Here is a 19,637-nt window from a genome sequence, read left to right on the forward strand (position 1 = left end):
TTCACTTTGGACCCGAACGAGATGGACTCTGTTTTTCCAAGGTGAAGTGACAGCTTATTGTCATATAGCCATTTACTGACATTCAGAAGTTCAGCACTGAGCGCTTCTCAACCACATTTTTGTCTTTGTGGGAAACCAACAGTGCAGAATCATCTGCATATAGGAAAAGGTCATTTATATACAATATAAATAAAATATACAATAGCAAATATACAACAGAAATAAAAGTGGACCCAGCACACTCCCTTGGGGTACCCCGCAGTTCAAGATTTTGGGTTTAGAAAGGGTCCCACTCACATCAACTATCTGTTTTCTTCCTTGCGGGTAAGAGCTAACCCATTTTACTGCTAAGTTGTTAAAGCCCATGGCTCTTAGCTTGATGAACAGAATCTCATGATCCACTGTATCGAACGCCTTTTGGAGATCTAACATCTCATTTTTGTATTTTGTTCGCCCAGTATGAAAATGTGATGCAAGGGATTTTGCCATCGACAGCCATCAATATCGTTAAGCCCTGCACAACTAATGTGCTGTTTCCCATTTAACAACAGAAATAAATGAAGCTCAACTGGGACCACTGGCTGATGTGATTTATTACGAGGAAACACAACGCAAGGAGAGTACGATATACATCTGTTACACATACCACAAAATTTCCCTCCGTCTACTTCCTTCATTATGTGGTCATTCAGATATAGTAGGCAGGTGTCAGTGGAATGGGATTTCCTCAAGCCAGATTGGAGCTCATAGAATAGGTAATGCAAGGAAATCAATCTGCTTGAACATAATATTTTCCATGACCTTCGATAAAGCACACAGTATTGAGACAGGCCGATAGTTTCCATGATCTAACTTATTCCCTTTTTTTTATAAGGGAATGACCCTTGCAAGTTTTAGTTCACTGGGAAAACACCCTAGTTCAATAGACAGATTCATAATGTGAATTACACAGGGGGTGATAATTACCGCAGCGTCCTTTAGAAATCTGCCGGGAATGCTGTCAAGGCCCGTTGCTTTGGAATGGTCAAGTTCTTTCAGCCTCTCTAGCACAGTTTACTCAGACACCTTTTCAAATAAAAAATAATCTACTTGAATCCCCTGCTGTGAGTAAAACTGCTGGACATGACTCTCCCCATAGCAACCTGAGTGACTAGGTAACTTGCTAACTAATGTATTAGCTATAGTTGTAAAAAAGCTATTCAGACTGTCTGCAACCATGGTCTTATCTGATGTAACCTTTCCTCCAATGTCTAAGCTAAGATTGAGAGCGTTGGTCTTTAATCTGTTACTATAACCTAACAGCTTCAGACACTTCCATAATTTACTTGGATTTTCATTTTCAACTATTCTGAAAGAACAGTGTCAGCTGCAGTGTAGAGGTTGATTATTGTACAGCCTTTAGACTCACATTGTTATTGGTGAATGATAGGAACATATATAAAGCAGCAAGAAACTCCTGGATGCTCAGATGAATAAAGCAGTACACCTTCTCCTGGTACAGACCACACTCCTCTCTGAAGATCTTGATGAACACTCCTGAGAACACTGACGCTTTCTGATATCAATGCCACACTCTTTCAGGTTCTTCCTATTAGAATATCAGATTGCCCTTCTCCAGCTGTTGAAAAAACAGTTTCTCTATTGTCATGATGCTCTCTTTATTCCAGTGGGGATCTGTCTCATTTTTCCCATGATACTTCACATTCATTAATTTGGACAGAAATACCAGGAAGTATGTGTACAGCTCAGTCAGAGTCTTGGGAATCTCTCCTCTCCTATCTGAATTCAAAATGTCTTCAAGAACTGTAGCTGATATCTAACAGAAGACTGGGTATCTGGCGCATGATATGGAGACTCCTTGATGTGTGAGATGATTCTGCTGGTAAGGTTCTCATCACTGAATCTGCACCTGAAGTACTCCTTCTGTGGGTCATTGAATCCTCGTACCTCTGTCACCTGGTGAATACACTCAGGAGGGACCTGATTGGCTGCTGCAAGTCATGAAGTTATTCAGAGGAGAGCAGAGGGGAGAAAATTCCCATTGATGACGTTTGTCAACAGCACATCCACTGAGGTTTAATCTGTGACATCACACCATTTTTTGTTGTTTTTGAAGTCAGAGGAGGTTGACACTCATCCAGACCAAAGACAAACAGAATGTTGTACTTGTCATAGTTGGAGATTCCTGATTCTTTGATTTCCAAAAACGAAATGGAAGTGGAAATATCAACTGAAGTTCCTGATTTGCTTTTCCTTCAGCCCAGTCCAGAATGAACTTCTGCACAGAGATTGTTTTTCCAATGCCAGGGACTCCCGTTGTCGGCATATTTCTGATAGATTTGTCTTGTCCAGGTAAGGGTTTAAAGATGTCATTGCATTTGATTGGTATCTCTTGTGTTGCTTTTCTGCTGGATGCTGTCTCAATCTCTCACCTCATTTTCCTTATTGCCCTCTCCACTTCCACCCTCTGTGATGTAGAGCTCTGTATAGATCTTATTGAGAAGTGTTGGGTTTCCTTGTTTAGCTATTCCCTCAATAATACTTTCAAACGTATTCTTTAGATAAGCTTTTAGCTTCCATTGGCTCCTAATGACAAGCGTATAGACAACACCAACCAATGCAGAGGACACAAATGTTACCAGAGCTTTGATTTACTATATTCAGGATCTCAAATAATTTTTTAGAGAACAGCCAACACTACACAGAGATATATACTTTGTTTGGCTAATATATTATGAATTTAGCATTAAACCTGCAGACAGCATACTAATTGAAACATAATTGGACGATATGATTGTAACTACTCCCCCTCAGATGATAACACAGGTGAAGAATAAATACTCCTCAGTTTCATCAGCTGTCTGGGTGGCTGGTCTCAGACAATCCCGCGGGTGCAGAAGCCGGATGTGGAGATCCTGGGCTGGCGTGGTTACATGTGGTCTGCGGTTGTAAGGCCGGTTGGACGTACTGCCAAATTCTCTAAAGCGTCATTGGACGGAGGAATTAACATTCAATTCTCTGGCAACAGCTCTGGAGGACATTCCTGCAGTCAGCATGCCAATTGCACTCTCCCTCAAAACTTGAGACATCTGTGGCATTGTGTTGTGTGACAAAACTGCACATTTTACAGTGGCCTTTTATTGTTAACCCAGCAGTGTTGCAGTTCATGACACAAACCGGTGCGCCTGGCCCCTAATACCAGGAAGAGTAGCTGCTGCCTTTCCAGCAGCTAATGGGGATCCATAAAAATACAAATACCATACCCTGTTCAAAGGCACTTAAATATTTTGTCTTGCCCATTCACCCTCTGAATGGCACACATACACAATCCATGTCTCAATTGTCAGAAAATCCTTATTTAACCTGTCTCCTCCCCTTCATCTACACGGATTGAAGTTGATTTAACAAGTATTAAGGGATCATTGCTTTTACCTGGATTCACCTGGTCAGTCTAAAGAGCATGGAAAGAGCAGCTGTTCTTAATGTTTTGTACATGTGTGGTCAGTTGTTATTTTGAGTAGTGTCAAATAAATGCATGTACTTACTACTTACAAGTTATATGAAGGCTCTATCATTTTTGAAATCTTATTTACCTTTATTAATGTATTTTACTCAGCTCTGTTTCACTGACAGTGTAGAAGTAGCAACATGACCTGTCCAGTAGATGGCAAGGTGTAGGCGTATTCCATAGACTTGGATCAGGGGAGAACGACTGGCCCCTGTCATTGAGGATTTCAAGTTCACAGCCGTCCAGGTACTGCAGGCGATGTTTTCTGAAAGCAGGATCGCTGATTATAGTCAATGGGAGTATGGTGATGTTCATGGTCAATATTCATGTATATATAAATAAATAAAAATAACAAATTCTGAACACACTCATGGTACCAATACTTCTATTTCACCTGATGTATGTGGATTGCAAACAAGGTGATCACACAATCCAGGGGGTCAAATACTTATTTCCCTCATTAAAATGCAAATCAATTTATAACATTTTTGTTGTTGTTATTCTGTCTCTCACTGTTCAAATAAACCTACCATTAAAATTATAGACTGATAATTTCTTTGTCAGTGGGCAAACGTACAAAATCAGCAGGGGATCAAATACTTTTTTCCCTCACTGTAACTGTCTGAGGCATTCTCTCAGGTGACAAGAGGCGTTTATGCCAGGCGCTGATGGGTAGGTAGGCAAGGTGATATCTCCGCCCATTTGGGCCTGTAATGAGCCACTCTGACGAGCTTGTCTGACAGCAGCCAGTGAGAAAAAAATTCTAACCGTAAACAGCTAGCCAGGGATAAGAAGTGCAAATGAGAGCGAGAGGAGAAAATATGTCATGTGTGCTGCTCTTAAGGCAGCAATACATTCTGTTTTAATGGGGCACCACAGCAGTAGCAGGCACTCTGTAGCAGCAGCCTGTGTTTGATACCAAATTGGAGGAAATAAAGTGATTTGCTGGTCCAAACTCTCTCTCCACCCCCTTCCATCTCCATCACGCCTTCTCTCTTCCCCTCCAAACATCTTAGATGTGAAATACGCCATGCATAGATTACGCATGAGGTCTGGCGGAAGTACATTGGTTTCAAATGGGATGTGGTGCACATTAATGAGACTTTGCATATCCCGATCATTGCAAGTAGCCAATAACTTTCCTCAAAAATAGTTGCAGTCTTCAAAATATGTGCTAGTAAGGATAAAATAAGCCAGTACAACAGTTGAAAGGAAAATAATATAATTGGGCACTAATCTCTTCCTTTTATTTGGGATTGAGATATAGCCTGAATCTATACAACCGGTAGAATGAGACGAAGTAAACTTCAGACAATTTTTTTTAGATCTGAAACTATTGGAAAAACTGATTTGAGTGAAATATCCCTTTAATCCTGTCCTCATGAACAAGAAACTGAGCATACAAAAAAAAAAATTGGTACGAACTTTATATTCACATGATCAACAAATTGCATTTCTTAGAGGGGGAAAGATAGTATAAACAGTGCATTTTGATGGTGTGTCAAATGGTGCACCCCCTTGACAATACTCAGCTAATGACAAATAAAAGGTGTATTCTGTGACTGACACGAACACACCTGAAAGAGAAATCACTTCAGTGTTATTGTATTGAAATCTTCAACTCTTTTTACATCACCTTCCCATCAAGTTGTACATTTTTTTGTGAGAATTGTGTATAAATAACAGGACAATTACAACCATTTTTCAAATTCTACAGAAATAGCCTGAGGGACATTCTGATGTTCTTTGCCATCTTTGGTTAGAAAGTTTACATAATCCCCTCTTATGTGTTATCTAATAAGGTTAGCATGATTATTTTACCACAAAAAAACTACTTAAATCATCAATAAAGAAAAACAACCATTGTATTCCAAAATACAGATCACATTAACGGTTACAGGACTGTAAAAATGATTTACAAAATTCTGTTCCAATCCAATGCTAGTGTCCCTCCGACTCTGTGATTACAATCACAGAATAAAAGAGTACCACTACCAATGCGTCATTTATAAACCTAATCATCAACTTATGCATTACACAACACTTTACGTACTGTAATGTATACTGGTCAATACCAGACCTGGTTTCAAATACTTTAGCTATGGAACTAATAGAATAGTGGCAAAACTGCAAATCCTGTCCATTTGGCACTCCAGGCAGGCTAAAGTAAATGATAACAGTACTTAAAGATTTGATAAAAGTATTTGAGCCCATGTCAGATCACCGAAGGTCCTTGGTTTGATGTAGCAGCAACTTCACACTGGCTAACAGTTACTCTTTCTTCCATGATTAGACAGATCAGACCATACTGATTAATTATCGTAAATATAAAGGTATACCATTAAATAGAGATTCAAACCTCAATATCCTTTTTATGTTGATATTTTAGGCTAAGTGATTGTGTAATAGTGATTTTAGTTTAACGTTAAATAAAGCTATTTCAAGTCATTAGTGTTTAAAGCAAAATCAAATATTGCATAGTTCGTTAGAAAATAAAGTTTAAAATAAGTTTGATATAAATTGGTATAAAATATACGGCAGTAGTTTCCCATATTACAGTAGTAATGTGTTAACAAGAATGACAGTGTTTAAAGCAAAATCTAATATTGCACAGAAAATACATTAAAATATGTTTGATATAAAATGGTAAAAAAGCATTATGACATTGCAGTGGTTTCCCATGTACAGTGGCTATGTAAAAATGAACAGCTTTGTTCCTTGACCACATAACCTCATTATTGGTTCGTTAGAAAAAGAGTTTAAAATAATGTTACTTTTCACCATAATACCGTGGTTTTACCATTACTTCAGCTGAGGGGAGGCAAAGAAGCCTTCTTGGCGACTTGAGCTAGTGGATGCCTTGCTCTTGCTTCCAAATCTGTAAATGTATATAAGAATAAAAAACATTAAACTCCATCACTCTGATATAACCACAGATTAAGCAAATTAAGAACAGATCTAATCCAAGCTAAGGAGAATATTAAAAATACATTCAGGCAGATTTATCACCCAATAAACACATTCAGGGCTGACTCCATTTAGTTGACTGGTCGATTGTTTGGTCAATAGGCTGTTGGTTGACCGAGATTTCCATAGTTGAGCAGTAGCAACAACAACAAAAAATCATGGTGTACAAGACACCTGCCTGATTCGCGCCTGTCTGAGTGGACTAATCCATTGTGGAGGCCGTGGGGGTGGCACAGTCCATCACTCTATGACATGTGCTACTGAAATTCTATATGGTTATATTACATAAGAACAATGGTGCAACACTAACAAAAATATTATTTTATAATAAATGTGCTTTCTATTTTTCTTGTTCTGAAACATCAGTGCATTTTCCTAGACCATGTTGCTATGTGCATAATAGCAAAGTAAACCAGCATATCTGTGTTGAGAACAATGTGGCGGAGGCAGCAGCGGAGTTAGGAGATGAGAAAACAGCCCTTGTCTTAATTGTCTAAGAAAAGTGAGGAGAGAGGAAACCAACTTAATACCATAACTTACTGAGGCCTATATTTCAATACTTATATAGGCTACTGTATCAATCAATCATTTATTTGTTCATGTCATCACACAGCATATGAGACATTCATGATTTGAAATGCAATCAAGCATTTTAGTTAAAATAAGCGACCCAAGAATAATTAGCGTAAACAATAATTAAATAAATAAATAAAGTTCCATTTTGGAAATTACATTCATTGTTACAAATGGTGAGAAAAATATATTGTAATCTACACAGAATCTGTTCGGCACACATAATATGCACTCAAAGCTTGCTCCTTAACTTATTTTTCTTGATCTCCAGTATTTCCCACAACTAGTCAAATTCATTCCACACATCTGACTTCCCCTTTACCTCCCGAGGAAGCAGTAAACATTGCCCAGTTTCAAGTTTATTTGTCACGTCCTCTGCATCCATTTTGCTGTCACATGTGCTACGTGTTCAGAGTTTGTTATAAGCAATTTATTGATGCGATTATGATATAGTTCAGGCCCTATTGGTCACGTGCATGCGATGCATATGTGTCACGTGTAAAGAGAGTGTTGAGGGAATAGGGAATGTTTTTCCTAAACAAATGAGGGATTTCGGTAACATAACTTTTCAGTCAGAAATGACTGTAATTATGTTGCAGCTTCAGCAACACAGACAAAGCAATAAGCACTGTTGATGTTCTGTGGTGGTCGCTGCAGCACGGTTAAGGGAGAGAGAGACAACGGATGCTGGTCACAGTCACTCACTGTCATTTTTTTTAACACAGAGCTGCAAGTCTGAGTCCAGCCCGGCACAATCAAATCAATTGCGGTCGGACTCCCTCTAGTCATGCGTGTGACTATTGGGACTAGAAGTGCAGTGTGACTATAAGTGCACTGTTTGATCAAACAGTGCACTTAAAGTATCAGACAAGATCAGTGCATATAGTTGATTTGATTAAAACATATAGGATTTGTTTATATATGGAAAAATACAAGTTTTCAAATTTTGACCAGACGACTCTCGGTTGACCAAGATTTTTTTTTGTCGGGGACAGCCCTAAACACATTAGACCCATTTGAGATGTGCCCTATGGTTAGAGTGTGGTGCTTACATTGTGGTGCTGGAGAAAGTCTGTTTCATGCGCTGGGACAGGGAGCTGGAGGAGGGTGTTTTAGTCATCTGGTGTTCTGGAGTGGTCACTGGTCCCAGCATGCTCACTGTGTGGTCAGAGAATTAACATATTTAGGAGAAAATTATTATTTCAGACTGGCCAATATTGTGAAATCATTTTGGAAAATTGCCCACCCCGTATTTCCACATCACATTCAAGCATTACACACAAAAATGCATACAGTCATTTTATAACTCCCACCCCCACACACACACCCACACCCACACACCCACACACACCAGTGTGAAACTGTACTGTAGCTCCAAAGTGAAACTAAGAGCATGCCATGTACTGAATTAAGTAACTTTTTAAACTATTAACATAGCAATGGTAAAGGATACTGTATGTTTGGTATTTTAGACCTTCTTTGACACTACTGTATGTCTATAGGCCAGGAGAGACGGGTTCTCAAAGCTGCTTACCTTTGTGGTCTGGAGTGTTGTAGCAGTTAGCATCGTCTTTGACCACATTGTCTGGATGGGTGTGCTGCTCCACTGTGAACTGGCTCCAGTACTCATAAGGAAGGTCCAACAAGCACTCCATCACCTGTGTACATCAATAGGAATCTCTAAAAACTGTTTTCACCACTTAAGAATAGCCTTGTGTAGAAAGAACAGTACTTTTCTGTGTGGAGAGAATCATTGTTATTGCGTATTCAAAAGGGTACTGTAACATAATAACAATATTCTGTTCAACTACAGCCGATAAATAAGTGTCCACATAATGTAGAAATAACTTAAATTCAGCTTAGGGTCTGAGTATTATTTTACATATGTATGTCTAAATATATATTTGTATAGATCTCTACATACCCGTGGTTGTCTGCTGGTGTCTTGCAGGATGGTCATGGGGTCTGGGTCTGGGATGGCATGACCCACCAGGGTGGGTCCAAACACTCTTGCCAGATTGGTGATGTCCATCTTGGTGTCTAGTACACACTGGGCCACCCTGAAAGAACATCGTCAACCATTTCAGAGAGATTCAAGTCAGGTTCAAGCTCCTCCGGTGCATTGTGAAATCAGGACTTGCTTTTAAACTCGTCTTTAATTATGGGGGGCAGTTACTACAGAATTTAAATAACATTGACAGTTACATTGCCCAACATCCACCACTACAGTTTACAAACACGTGCAGGCAGGGGCACCACTTTTGACTGGTTTTGCAAGTTACAGATTGTGCCTTAAATGGCGGTTTGATGGAGTAACTATGAGGTGGATTGAAGCTCTGCCATACCTCTGCAGGTGGATGGACAGATAGGCCAGAGTGTCTCTGTTAGGATGGGGCAGCTCACTGATGGTCTGGTAGATCATCGACAGGCTATTGCCATTGTCCTGGATTTCTGTGTGCAAGACAAGAGGAGTGACATAAGAAGAGCTCCAGACTACTTACAAGGTGAAGAAACCAATGCGTCAGCTAACAGCTGAAGACGGACCTGCAGCCTCCATGAAGTCGCGGTTGAGGCGGAAGGTGAGGAGGGGCTCCGGGAGGTTTCTCAAGAAGTCCTTGAGGAGGCCCGTGACACAGTGGATGTCCTCCACCTTGGCCAGGGCAGGCACTGTCCTCCCCCGCAGGAAGCTCTTCTTCAGCTCCTTCACTGTGCGCCCCTCGCCCGACACACGGTACAGACCCGTCTGACAGGGAGGGAGAGAGAAAGAATGGGATGGAATATTAACTGGCAGTCAGGATAGGAACGATGACATCAGTTCAATGAAAATTATCAAGGTAAAAACTAAACATTTGTAAAACAAAAAAAAGTAAAGTGAATTTTGTATGTGCTAAAGTGCCAACATTTAAGAGCTGAAATGGCTGCTCACCTCGTGTAAACCCCTGTGCTCAATCTCCTTGACACAGTGGACCACCAGGGCAGGGATCATGGGAGAGGAGGAGGGAGCGTAGTCTGCAAGGGTGCTTGGCTGCAACACAAGATAAACACTCATGGCATGGGACATTTGGAGAAGGCATTCAAAACACATGTGGTGCGATACAAATCAGTCATAATCCATCTAACCATACCCAGGACCCGGAATCATAAATACAAAATCATTATTAGTTATTGCTGTATAAGCATTGCAAATATGAAGTGTTGTCAATCTAAGAATATATAACTCCCCAGGTGTAATACCTCTCTGGTCCTGATGGGGGTGCTGCCTGTAGAGATAGGGTTACACGGCAGGGTGCAGCGGTCGCGGCACTCTGGGTGAGCCACCAGCCTGCAGTCCTGGCACCTCAGGTAGAGCTTCCCAAACTTGGTCTTCCTTCCACACGGCACGCAGAACTCTGACCTGATCACCTGTGTGAGGAGAGGGGACGGGACAGACAGAGGCTAGTGACAAATGGGACAGACAGAGGGTAGAAGAGGGGACGGGACAGACAGAGGCTGGTGACAGACAGGAGAGACAGAGGCTGGTGACACAGGTTTGTAGGCCAAACCTTTCGGACGCTAAAGACGTTTCATGAGAAGACCGATTTTCATGGTCTGACAAACATCGCTCTAGCTCTGTCACCTGATGCGAAAGTGTGACATAGGCAGATGCGGTGGATTGAGATGCATCCAATGGAAAAAAACATATCTCTCTAGCTTAAACTGATGGATTTTGATGGGAATTTTTATTATGCAAATTAGATTCCCACGAAACAACAAGTGTATTACAGACAAAAGTGTGTTACAAACAAAAGTAATAACAGAACGTGTACCGTTTTGGCAAGGAACTCGTGCTTTCGGGCCCCCACTTTGGCTCTGGGTGTTTTGGTTGGGGGCGGAGCCTTACTGCATGGGGTGCTGGGAACCTTGCTAGCTGTCTCTGATTGGTCAATAGAAGTAGTGTCCCAGCCCTGAGCAACTGGAAAAACAAGAGAACGTCAAGTTTTTACCCCTCAAACTGGAAGAACTACCTAATTTTCTTCAAATTTTAAATCTTGATACATTATGCGCATCTGAACATGGCTGTCAAGAATAAGGTACTGTAGGCTTGTTAGTGCCGTCTCACCGGTCCTCTTCCTGCTGCCTGTCCAGTAACCAGACACTGTCTCCATGGTGGACACGGCCTCTACCGGACCTCCATTGACGGGCACTGTGATGGTGGTCTTGGTCACTATGGACTCGTTCACCTGTAATAATACATATATAAAACTTGAGTCACATGAAATAATGCTGAAAAAGGAGAAAGCAAAACAGAAGCATCATTTTGTTTTAAACAATTTGAAGCAACTGATAAAGGTCTACAGAGCAATGTTTTGTTTACACGCAAACGTTTGAGTGATGCGCGTGCATGCTAACATCAAAAACCCTGTAGCAGAATAGCTTTACACCGATGTTGGGACCTTGACAAACTTAGCAGTGAGTGATGACCATGAAAACCCACAATGGCTATAGCTACTGTATGTTCAACAAGTATATTACTCTTCTGGATTTATCAAATCAACCCCAGCTTACAATTGGCTCATTCATCCCCCGCTCCTCTCCCCTGTAACTATTCCCTAGGTCGTTGCTGTAAATGAGAATGTTCAGTCAACTTACCTGGTTAAATAAGAATAAATAAAACATGTCTAGAATGCGAACACATTCTGACTGTTCTGATTGGTTCCAGAAACCGATTATTTGGGTCGGAGCCAGCCTACATGATGACGTTATCAACGTCGATTGGTTAGAGAAGATCCAATCACTTATTAATTTATTTTGTTCAATACCCCTCATTTTGAAGTCACATAAACAACTTCTGGGATTGCAGTTTCAGACTGAATGTATGTACCCTCTCGAAAGTACGGCCAGTGGAGCGGGGTTTCTTCACCACGTGCTGGGGAGGCTCAGCAAGGGTTCTGGAGGAACGCTGTGGAAACAAATAGGAATGACTGAGCTAACAATACTTCCAAATGACTGAGCCTTGTAGCACTACATTCCCACACTATCCTTGACTACAGACACTTTAGATATAAAATGATAACAAAAAATGTACGTACATTTCCATTGAGGATCTGTCAAGCTCTAAACTAAACAGTAACTCTCCACTCACCCTTTTCTGCAGTTTTCTCAGTCGCACTGTTCTCATCATAGAAGAGTCCCAATCCTACAGGAAATATAGAGCGATGACAACCCAATAGTTTATATAGGTACTATTAGTGTGGCTATATCTGTTTGTCACTTTTTCTATTTTGGCATATTGTTTTCATGTATTTTTGTGATGTGTCACTATGATGTCCAAGACAAATGTCCCCTTGGGGACAAGGTGAAAATGTAAAACGCAATATTACCAGAGAATCATCTGTTTTGTCATAGCTAATGTCTGACAACAAGGAAGCAGATTCATCTATGGTGGTTAACCTGAAAGACATGACGGAAGGCTTGGTTACGATCCCTGTTCTGAACCTGAACAATCTGGGTCATATTCACTAAACACAAAACTGAATCAAACGTTCCAAAACAGGTAGGCATATCCAATGAAGTCCTAAAAGAAACATATATTTTTGTTTTGCATTTCAAAACATTTTCCTTTGGGTGCTCCAATGAATGCAGGCCAGACACGGCTGATGAGGGCCTACTAAAGGGGTGTACAGTACTTGTGGCTGGTGTTGAGGTTGGTGTTGTTCTTGGCAGCCTGAGCAGCCTGGGAGTGGGCGTTGAGGAAGGCCAGGGCAGAGCGCTGCTCCTCACTCAGGTGGAGGCTGCTGCTGGAGCTCTCCGCCACCAGCATATCTCGGATCAGCTGGATCTGACGCTCCTACACACAGAGATCAGGAAATTACCCCACAATGTCATAGCCACCCAAACAGTGTGTGGTTTTGTGAATTTCTTACCAACTCATAACTAGTAACTAATTAACCTAACCATAGATTTCTTCAAACTTTGTCCTCTTTTTGACAATAAACATCACAAATGAGCAGCATAACGCAATAGAAGCCACCACAACATGTACAATTCTGACGTAGAATCACCTGCGACCTGTACTGTAGCAGTCTTATAAACTGTTTACCAACCAGTTTCTCGTATTCTGCCTCTGCCCGCTGGCGCCGTCTGATCTCCACGTCCACCTGGTTGCGGGCGTGCTTCAGCTTTATCTCCAGAGCCCCCCTCTCAGTCTCTGTTTTGGTCAGCACCTCCTTGCAGGCTCCCAGTTCCTCCTCCCACTGCAGCCACTTCCTCCTGCAGTCCTGGAAGTTCAGAGCCATTTGGATGAACTCTGATCAAAGAAATAAGGCCAAGGGGATGGTTATTGGTTGAAGATCTGCTTTTATCTCATTCAGACCAAATTTACTCTTTTGAAGTCAATCTCCCCTATGGTTTTTCTGGTGAGGGGTGAAGAGGGGGGGCAATGATGCCAACATTCTTTCAGGTAGGTGGCTACAAAGATGGGCAAGGGTTCCGCCTTGTCTAAGTGAATGAGCAATAAGTAATTTGTTATCCATTTTAGATGAGTTAGCGTTTTTCAAACCTACCTCCACCCCCTTTCAATTTTGGGGTCATTAAGTGTCTTGTGCAAGGGCACCTGGAATACTCACTCCAGCGAACCTCCAGTTGCTAGTTAATCGTTCAATGTCATTACACATGGGTTTTCAACCAGCAACAACCTGCGAGTTTCTGGTCTGCTGAAAACCTGCCATCTCTGATATGCAATGGCATGGGCACTGATTCAACAATCCACCAAAAGCATGCTCCACTGGTCACTTACGTGGTTCGAGGCCCTCATTGAGAATATCGGAGCATGCACACAGATTCTGGAAATGGTTGTGCAGGTTCAGCACTGTCGATTCCATGTCCTGATAATGCAAGGTGACAAAAGGACATGGGGGAACGGTCACGTGACAGAAACCCAGCAGGGGACTTCAAAGATTTTCTAGCAAAGACAGTACAGTATGTTTTAGAAACTCTGTTTCTAGAATAGCTTTTTCTCTCCGACTTTATTTATTTGGTAGGTAGTTATAACGTTAGCAAGATTATAAATAATAGATAGCTAGCCTAGCTGCCAAAGTTAGCAAAACAGATTGAAACGGACTCACCTCCACTTTTTAGAAAGCAAGCATGGTATTAGTTACTATAGCTAGCTAACGTTTGCTAACTTTAATAAAAAATACAAATATATTGAAAATAAACATGAGCAGATAGTTACGGACTTTGGTCCTTCCTGGAACAGTGTCCCACGGCTGATGTTTCCAGCTGCTATCAAAGGCAACATCTATTATAAATCGTGACAATAAGTGGGTTACGTTGTCTCTAGCAACGCAAGCTACCACACCTGTCTGGTCCCAACTTTTCCAAGCGTTTCAAAAACCAGGCGCCGAGAAAGAAGGCGTTTCTTCGGGTGGGTTTTCTGACTATGCAGATGGCAGCTATTTGGGCATTATCGCCACCATGAGAGTTGGAGTGTAACTACGCTTACAACGAGAGGCTAAATACATTCGAATAGGGCAGGTTTTCCCAAACTCGCTCCTGGGGGCCCCTGGGAGCACGTATTGTTTTTTGCCCTAGCACTACACAGCTGATTCAAATCATCAAAGCTTAATGATGAGTTGGCTACTTGAATCAGCTGTGTAGTGCTAGAGCAAAAAAAACAAATGTGTACCCAGGGAGGTCCCCAGGACTGAGTTCGGGAAACCCTGGAATAGGGAACATATAACTGCCTTGTAACCAGTGTTGGTAGAAAAAAAGAGAGAATGCATTAGAGAGAAATGTTCCATGTTACATTCTTCAAGGCTCTGGGGTGTAAGACACCAAAGAGATATAGGGTGGAGTGTCTGTGAATTATCAGGTCTTTACTCAGACACTGCTGCCTGTTCTCCTTTACTTTGTCTGTCACACATGGGACATACCCCACAGAATCATTAATCAAACCATGCTGGTGTATCTGGGCCCTGCATCAGCTTTACTGTGCCATATAATGAGGAGGACAGACACTCACTCACTTGCGGACACACGCTAACATACAAACACATTTGGATCAAAATTGTATGTGTTTGTAAAAAATAGGACGACATACAAATAGGCAAACACACCTGTACACACACCACGAGCATTAACTCTGCTATGCTAGTCGCTCACTCATAATTGTCTTCTTTGTGTTTCACATTGCTCTTCCACTACTGTAGATCCATTAGTCTTGATTTGAGATCATTGGACTTGTCAGTCAAAAATACTGACTCTTTGTCTATATCTATTATTTATACAACAGCTAGAGGCCCCTTTCCGTGGCTCGGCAAATATTCCACTAATCAAGCATCAATTAACTGCCGGAACTCTCTCTCTCCTCTCAAATCAGTCTACTTTGTCTTGGACTGACTAGAGAAGTTAGTGAGATTTCTCTCTAGGAAGCTTGGCATCCGTCTTACAAAGACTGTGATATGGAAAGAGAATATGGAATAACTTTGCCTTACCAAACAACCCAGAGAAGGCATTTTGGGAAATAAGCCACCACCTATCATGCCAGTGAAGAGTTTTACCAACAGATTTCTATTAAAACGCACCACTCCTTCTGCCCTACATCACTTAAATCTGTACGCATTCTTTGTACACACAATACTCCATCCGCTGTAGCACTTTAACACAGACCAATCCTGCAACTCTAATGCATACTATCCACAGGTATGATGCTAATAGGGCTTCCCGCCACCTACAAGCATGTGTTCACACATGAGTTAAACTGATTAGAGTGAAACATGAAACTACCTGTAACACAGTGTGGCTGGATCAAGTATTTTACAGTAAAGAGGGTACAGGAGAAAAAGCCTTCATCTCCCCTGTCAGGGTCACTATCAGACTCAGGAATAACAATATTGAGGGTAACAGACAAACGGTTAACCTCTGTAGATATATTCCATGTTGAATTTGCATTCCAATATTACACTTTATATACATCACAGAAGACTGAAATAATGTATAACAAAACTGTTTGACACAGAATCTGATATTTAAAAAAAATAATGTTTTTAATTGTGAAAGTGCTTATCTTGAGCTGGATCCTGCCAGAACAGGGTCGGCACATCTCTGTTTTTCTCCGGAACCTATCTGTATCCGGTACCTCATGGCATGTATAAATTCTATTAAAATAGATCAAAGTTCATTCGAGTTGCCTCTTTGTTAATTCTCCTTCCCCCTGAAAAGCACAGTGTGAAAAAGTTGATTTTCAGCCTGGGCCTGATATTCTAAGAGTTGGGCTGACCTGGGCTTATGGTTTGCGCAACATTGTAACCTACAGCATGTTTGAGACCAACGCCTGGCAGTGGCTGTGTGAGAAGCACGCATGAGTCTCTCACAGAACTAGAATGACAATCACTTTATATGATCTCTCTCTCCCTTTCTCTGCTCTGATAGACATGAGCCTGCTGTAGGCTACCAAAATATTTGATGAACTTCCAAATATTGGTGTACAAAGTAAAACAAGAGTAAGGTAGGCTTTTGGCACCAGCGCATCGGCTATCACCAGCGAGAGAGCTGCTCATCATTGGGTGAGTCAGTGAAACTGGAGAGCATTTTAAGGACTATAGTTTCCTTATCATATTGTAGCCAATATGTCTCCACACACCTAGGCCTAGGCTATTGATGTATTCAAAACAAGGTCATTTTTATTGATCTCAGATTCTCAGTTTGTTAGTGTCAAAGTAGCCTGTCATTTCAATAATTTGTGCGGTATGAAAAAATATTCTGCCAAAGCCTCCAGTCATGTAGAATTGCATGAAATGCATTTATAAAAGGACATTTTTCCCAGACCCTAGGCTACTAAACAATGTTCCTCTTATGTGCAACTTCTGTAAGTGCCTCTACTCTACTGCTCAATGCCACTACATAAATGTGACGATATACATGTGTGGCTTTATTTCTCATGCGATCCAGGACCTCAGAGCTCCCGAGTTCAACCATCTCTCACGCTCACTTTTTGTTCTGGCACCTCCCGATTTACAAGTTAACCTCTACAGGATCGGTCTCAACCTCAGGACGTTGAGCTAACGTGCAGCTAACGTGCAGCTAATGTGATTAGTATGAGGTTCTAAGTAACAAGAACATTTCCCAGGACATAGACATATCTGATATGTCTATGTCTGATATGGGCAGAAAGCTTAAATTTGTGTTAATCTAACTGCACTGTCCAATTTACAGTAGCTATTACAGTGAAATAATACCAAGCTATTGTTTGATGAGAATGCACAGTTATGAACTTGAAAATGTATCAATAAACCAATTTGGCACCTTTGGGCAGACTTGAATCAACATTTTGAACAGAAATGCAATGGTTCATTGGATCAGTCTAAAACTTTGCATGTCCGCTGCAAAATCTAAATTGCGCCTAAACTGGAATAATACATTGTGGCCTTTCTCTTTCATTTCAAAGATGATGGAAACATTTTTTAAAATATGCATCTTTTTTTTCTTTGTATTATCTTTTACCAAATCTAATGTGTTATATTATCCTACATTAATTTTACATTTGCGCAAACTTCAAAGTAATTCCTTTCAAATGGTATCAAGAATTTGCATATCCTTGCTTCAGGTCCTGAGCTACAGGCAGTTAGATTTGGGTATGTCATTTTAGGTGAAAATTGACAAAAAGGGGTCAGATACTTAAGAGGTTTTTAAGCACTGAAAATATTAATAACATTCCACCATGAGGGCTCTAGAAGGCGATTTAGTCATTTTACTGCAGGAAAGGGCAATGTGTTCTGCCTTTCGTTGTAACAAAACATCAAGTCTATTGTTTAACGCAAAACAAAAACTGTGTTGTGTACAAGGCGCCTAATAACGCTTTTGATGTGCATCCGGTATGAGCAAAGATGGTTGACTGCAGGAAACCCCTTTTGTGTTGTTCCTTAAAATCGGGATCTAGCTTGTCTGTATTTAGTGGGTCACAGGAAAAGACCCAAAAGCTTTAGATGGGTCCCATTGATACGTTTGGGATCCAAGGGTGTGGAGAAGTTTCAGGTCATTACTATTACTGAATCCCCACAGACTGGCAGCGTTGTGCTGAGCACAACAGCTTTCCTGTGGCTCCAACACAACAACGGTAATGGATCTGCAACTAGACTCGAGGGGACCACTTCGTCGACACACATCCACTTAAGAGGAAGCAATGCTCTCAACATTCTGCGTGTGTGGGTGGGTGAGGTTCCCTGGCAATCACGTCATAGGAACTTTGGCTGTGTGTATTATACAGGCCTTGATTTTATTAATGTGATGTGATGTGCGTGCGTGTGTGTGTACATACAGTAACATGGTAGAGTGGTATCACACAAATTAGATTACACAGTGAATCCCCTATTCACAAAGTGGTTCCTGGCAGCAGAGGAATCCTTTTTCCATATCCCCAAGAACCAAAACATCAACAACAACTAAACAAACAGGCACGGCCAGGCCCGCTCATTGGGCAGGATTGGACGTCCGCCTATGGCGGCAGACTGATGAGGGCGGCATTTTCTGAGCTAACTGACCAAGATGCACCTCCAACAACAACACATAAAGCCTCACATAATCTGGCCCCAAAACAATGGCAATTTCTTTCAACCAGTAGCATATGGGCTTTTTAGGTGAACATTGATACCGTTCTGTGATAAGCAGTGCCGACTTTGTCAAAGGCAGCGGCGCAAAATATTTTGCTTGTCCATTCCCAGCATGCCTCTCCGGGGTTCTGTTGGAGAGATGCATTGCTGCGGTGCTCCACCAATGTAAAACATAAATCATGTAGTAGCAGGGGCGCAACTTTGGTTTTAGAAGTGGGGGGGACAAAATTATAATTATTGTATTGTTTTTAACCAGTCGAATAAACATTCCAAACAGCCTACCCGACCGCTCGGAAGCATCCGCATGGTCCTAAAGCACACCGTTGCCTAGTTTTGTATCACATTCCAATGGTAAAACTGTGGGGAACAAAAATGCAAGTTCAGAATGTGGGGGAGGCATGTCCCCCCGTCCCCAGTGAAAGTTGCACCCCTGTGTAGCAGATATCGGATATGGTAGAAAGAGCACGTTGCCTTTTCTGTAGCCTACAGGCTGGTGATAAAATATATGACAATTTAATGACAAGGACACTTTTTACATCATGCAGGTTTCTTCAGTCAAATAGCCTAACCTAAGACACTTTTAACATCATGCAGGTTTCTCCGATCAAATAGCATAACCTAAAACAAATGTACTGTCATGTTAACAAACAACATATCCTAAAAATACGTATTTTCAACATCCGGAAAATAAGTATTTTCAACTTTCAGTAGAACCGAAAATAAACCTTACTTCAACATCAGGAAAATATGTATTTGTCAACGTCCGGAAAATATGCCTTTTCAACGTCCTGGAAAATATGTATTTTAAACGTATGAAAAATACATATTTTCACCTTTCCTTCAGACCTAAATTGAACCTAACTTTTATGTCTGGAAAATACATATTTTAGATGTCTTTTCAATGTGATTTTGCTTACTGGCACTATTCTAGTTTTGGGGGATGGCATTTTTTGGTCTTGCCTAGGGCACAGAACAGCAAGGACCGGCCCTGTAAACAGGGG

The 19,637-nt window shown here is 41.3% G+C and overlaps 1 protein-coding gene across 3 annotated transcripts; it reads right to left on the minus strand.

The window, feature by feature from the left end:
- Positions 1-3,574: 3,574 nt before the first annotated feature.
- On the minus strand, positions 3,575-14,440 carry LOC115150186 (rac GTPase-activating protein 1). 3 transcript variants are annotated; one of them, XM_029693193.1, is made up of 18 exons: positions 14,266-14,440; positions 13,824-13,911; positions 13,132-13,334; positions 12,715-12,875; positions 12,409-12,478; positions 12,171-12,224; positions 11,910-11,987; positions 11,148-11,268; positions 10,855-11,000; positions 10,283-10,450; positions 9,975-10,073; positions 9,593-9,791; positions 9,394-9,499; positions 8,973-9,108; positions 8,583-8,706; positions 8,101-8,206; positions 6,309-6,386; positions 3,575-3,773 (listed from the first exon to the last, which is right to left on the minus strand). In XM_029693193.1, exons 2-17 carry the CDS (start codon positions 13,906-13,908, stop codon positions 6,311-6,313), a joined length of 1,932 nt encoding a protein of 643 aa, XP_029549053.1. In that variant the 5' UTR covers positions 13,909-13,911; positions 14,266-14,440; the 3' UTR covers positions 3,575-3,773; positions 6,309-6,310. The 3 variants fall into 3 exon arrangements, with proteins under 3 accessions (XP_029549053.1, XP_029549052.1, XP_029549054.1); XM_029693192.1 differs by lacking the exon at positions 3,575-3,773 and having other exon boundaries at positions 4,714-6,386; XM_029693194.1 differs by lacking the exons at positions 3,575-3,773; positions 14,266-14,440 and adding an exon at positions 14,152-14,259 and having other exon boundaries at positions 4,714-6,386.
- Between the last annotated feature and the right edge of the window lie 5,197 nt (positions 14,441-19,637).

The sequence above is a fragment of the Salmo trutta genome, chromosome 16, assembly GCF_901001165.1.
Source record: "Salmo trutta chromosome 16, fSalTru1.1, whole genome shotgun sequence".
Classification (NCBI taxonomy): Eukaryota; Metazoa; Chordata; class Actinopteri; order Salmoniformes; family Salmonidae; genus Salmo; species Salmo trutta.

What these genes read in the sequence shown, in the direction of transcription:
- LOC115150186 (XM_029693193.1), bottom strand. Translation starts at nt 13,908, where the DNA reads ATGGAATCGACAGTGCTGAACCTGCACAACCATTTCCAGAATCTGTGT. An exon ending in AGGCAGAATACGAGAAACTG is followed by an intron (nt 12,876 to 13,131) that starts GTTGGTAAACAG and finishes CTCTGTGTGTAG; the next exon opens with GAGCGTCAGATCCAGCTGAT. An exon ending in CTGGCCGTACTTTCGAGAGG is followed by an intron (nt 11,269 to 11,909) that starts GTACATACATTC and finishes GTATTATTACAG; the next exon opens with GTGAACGAGTCCATAGTGAC.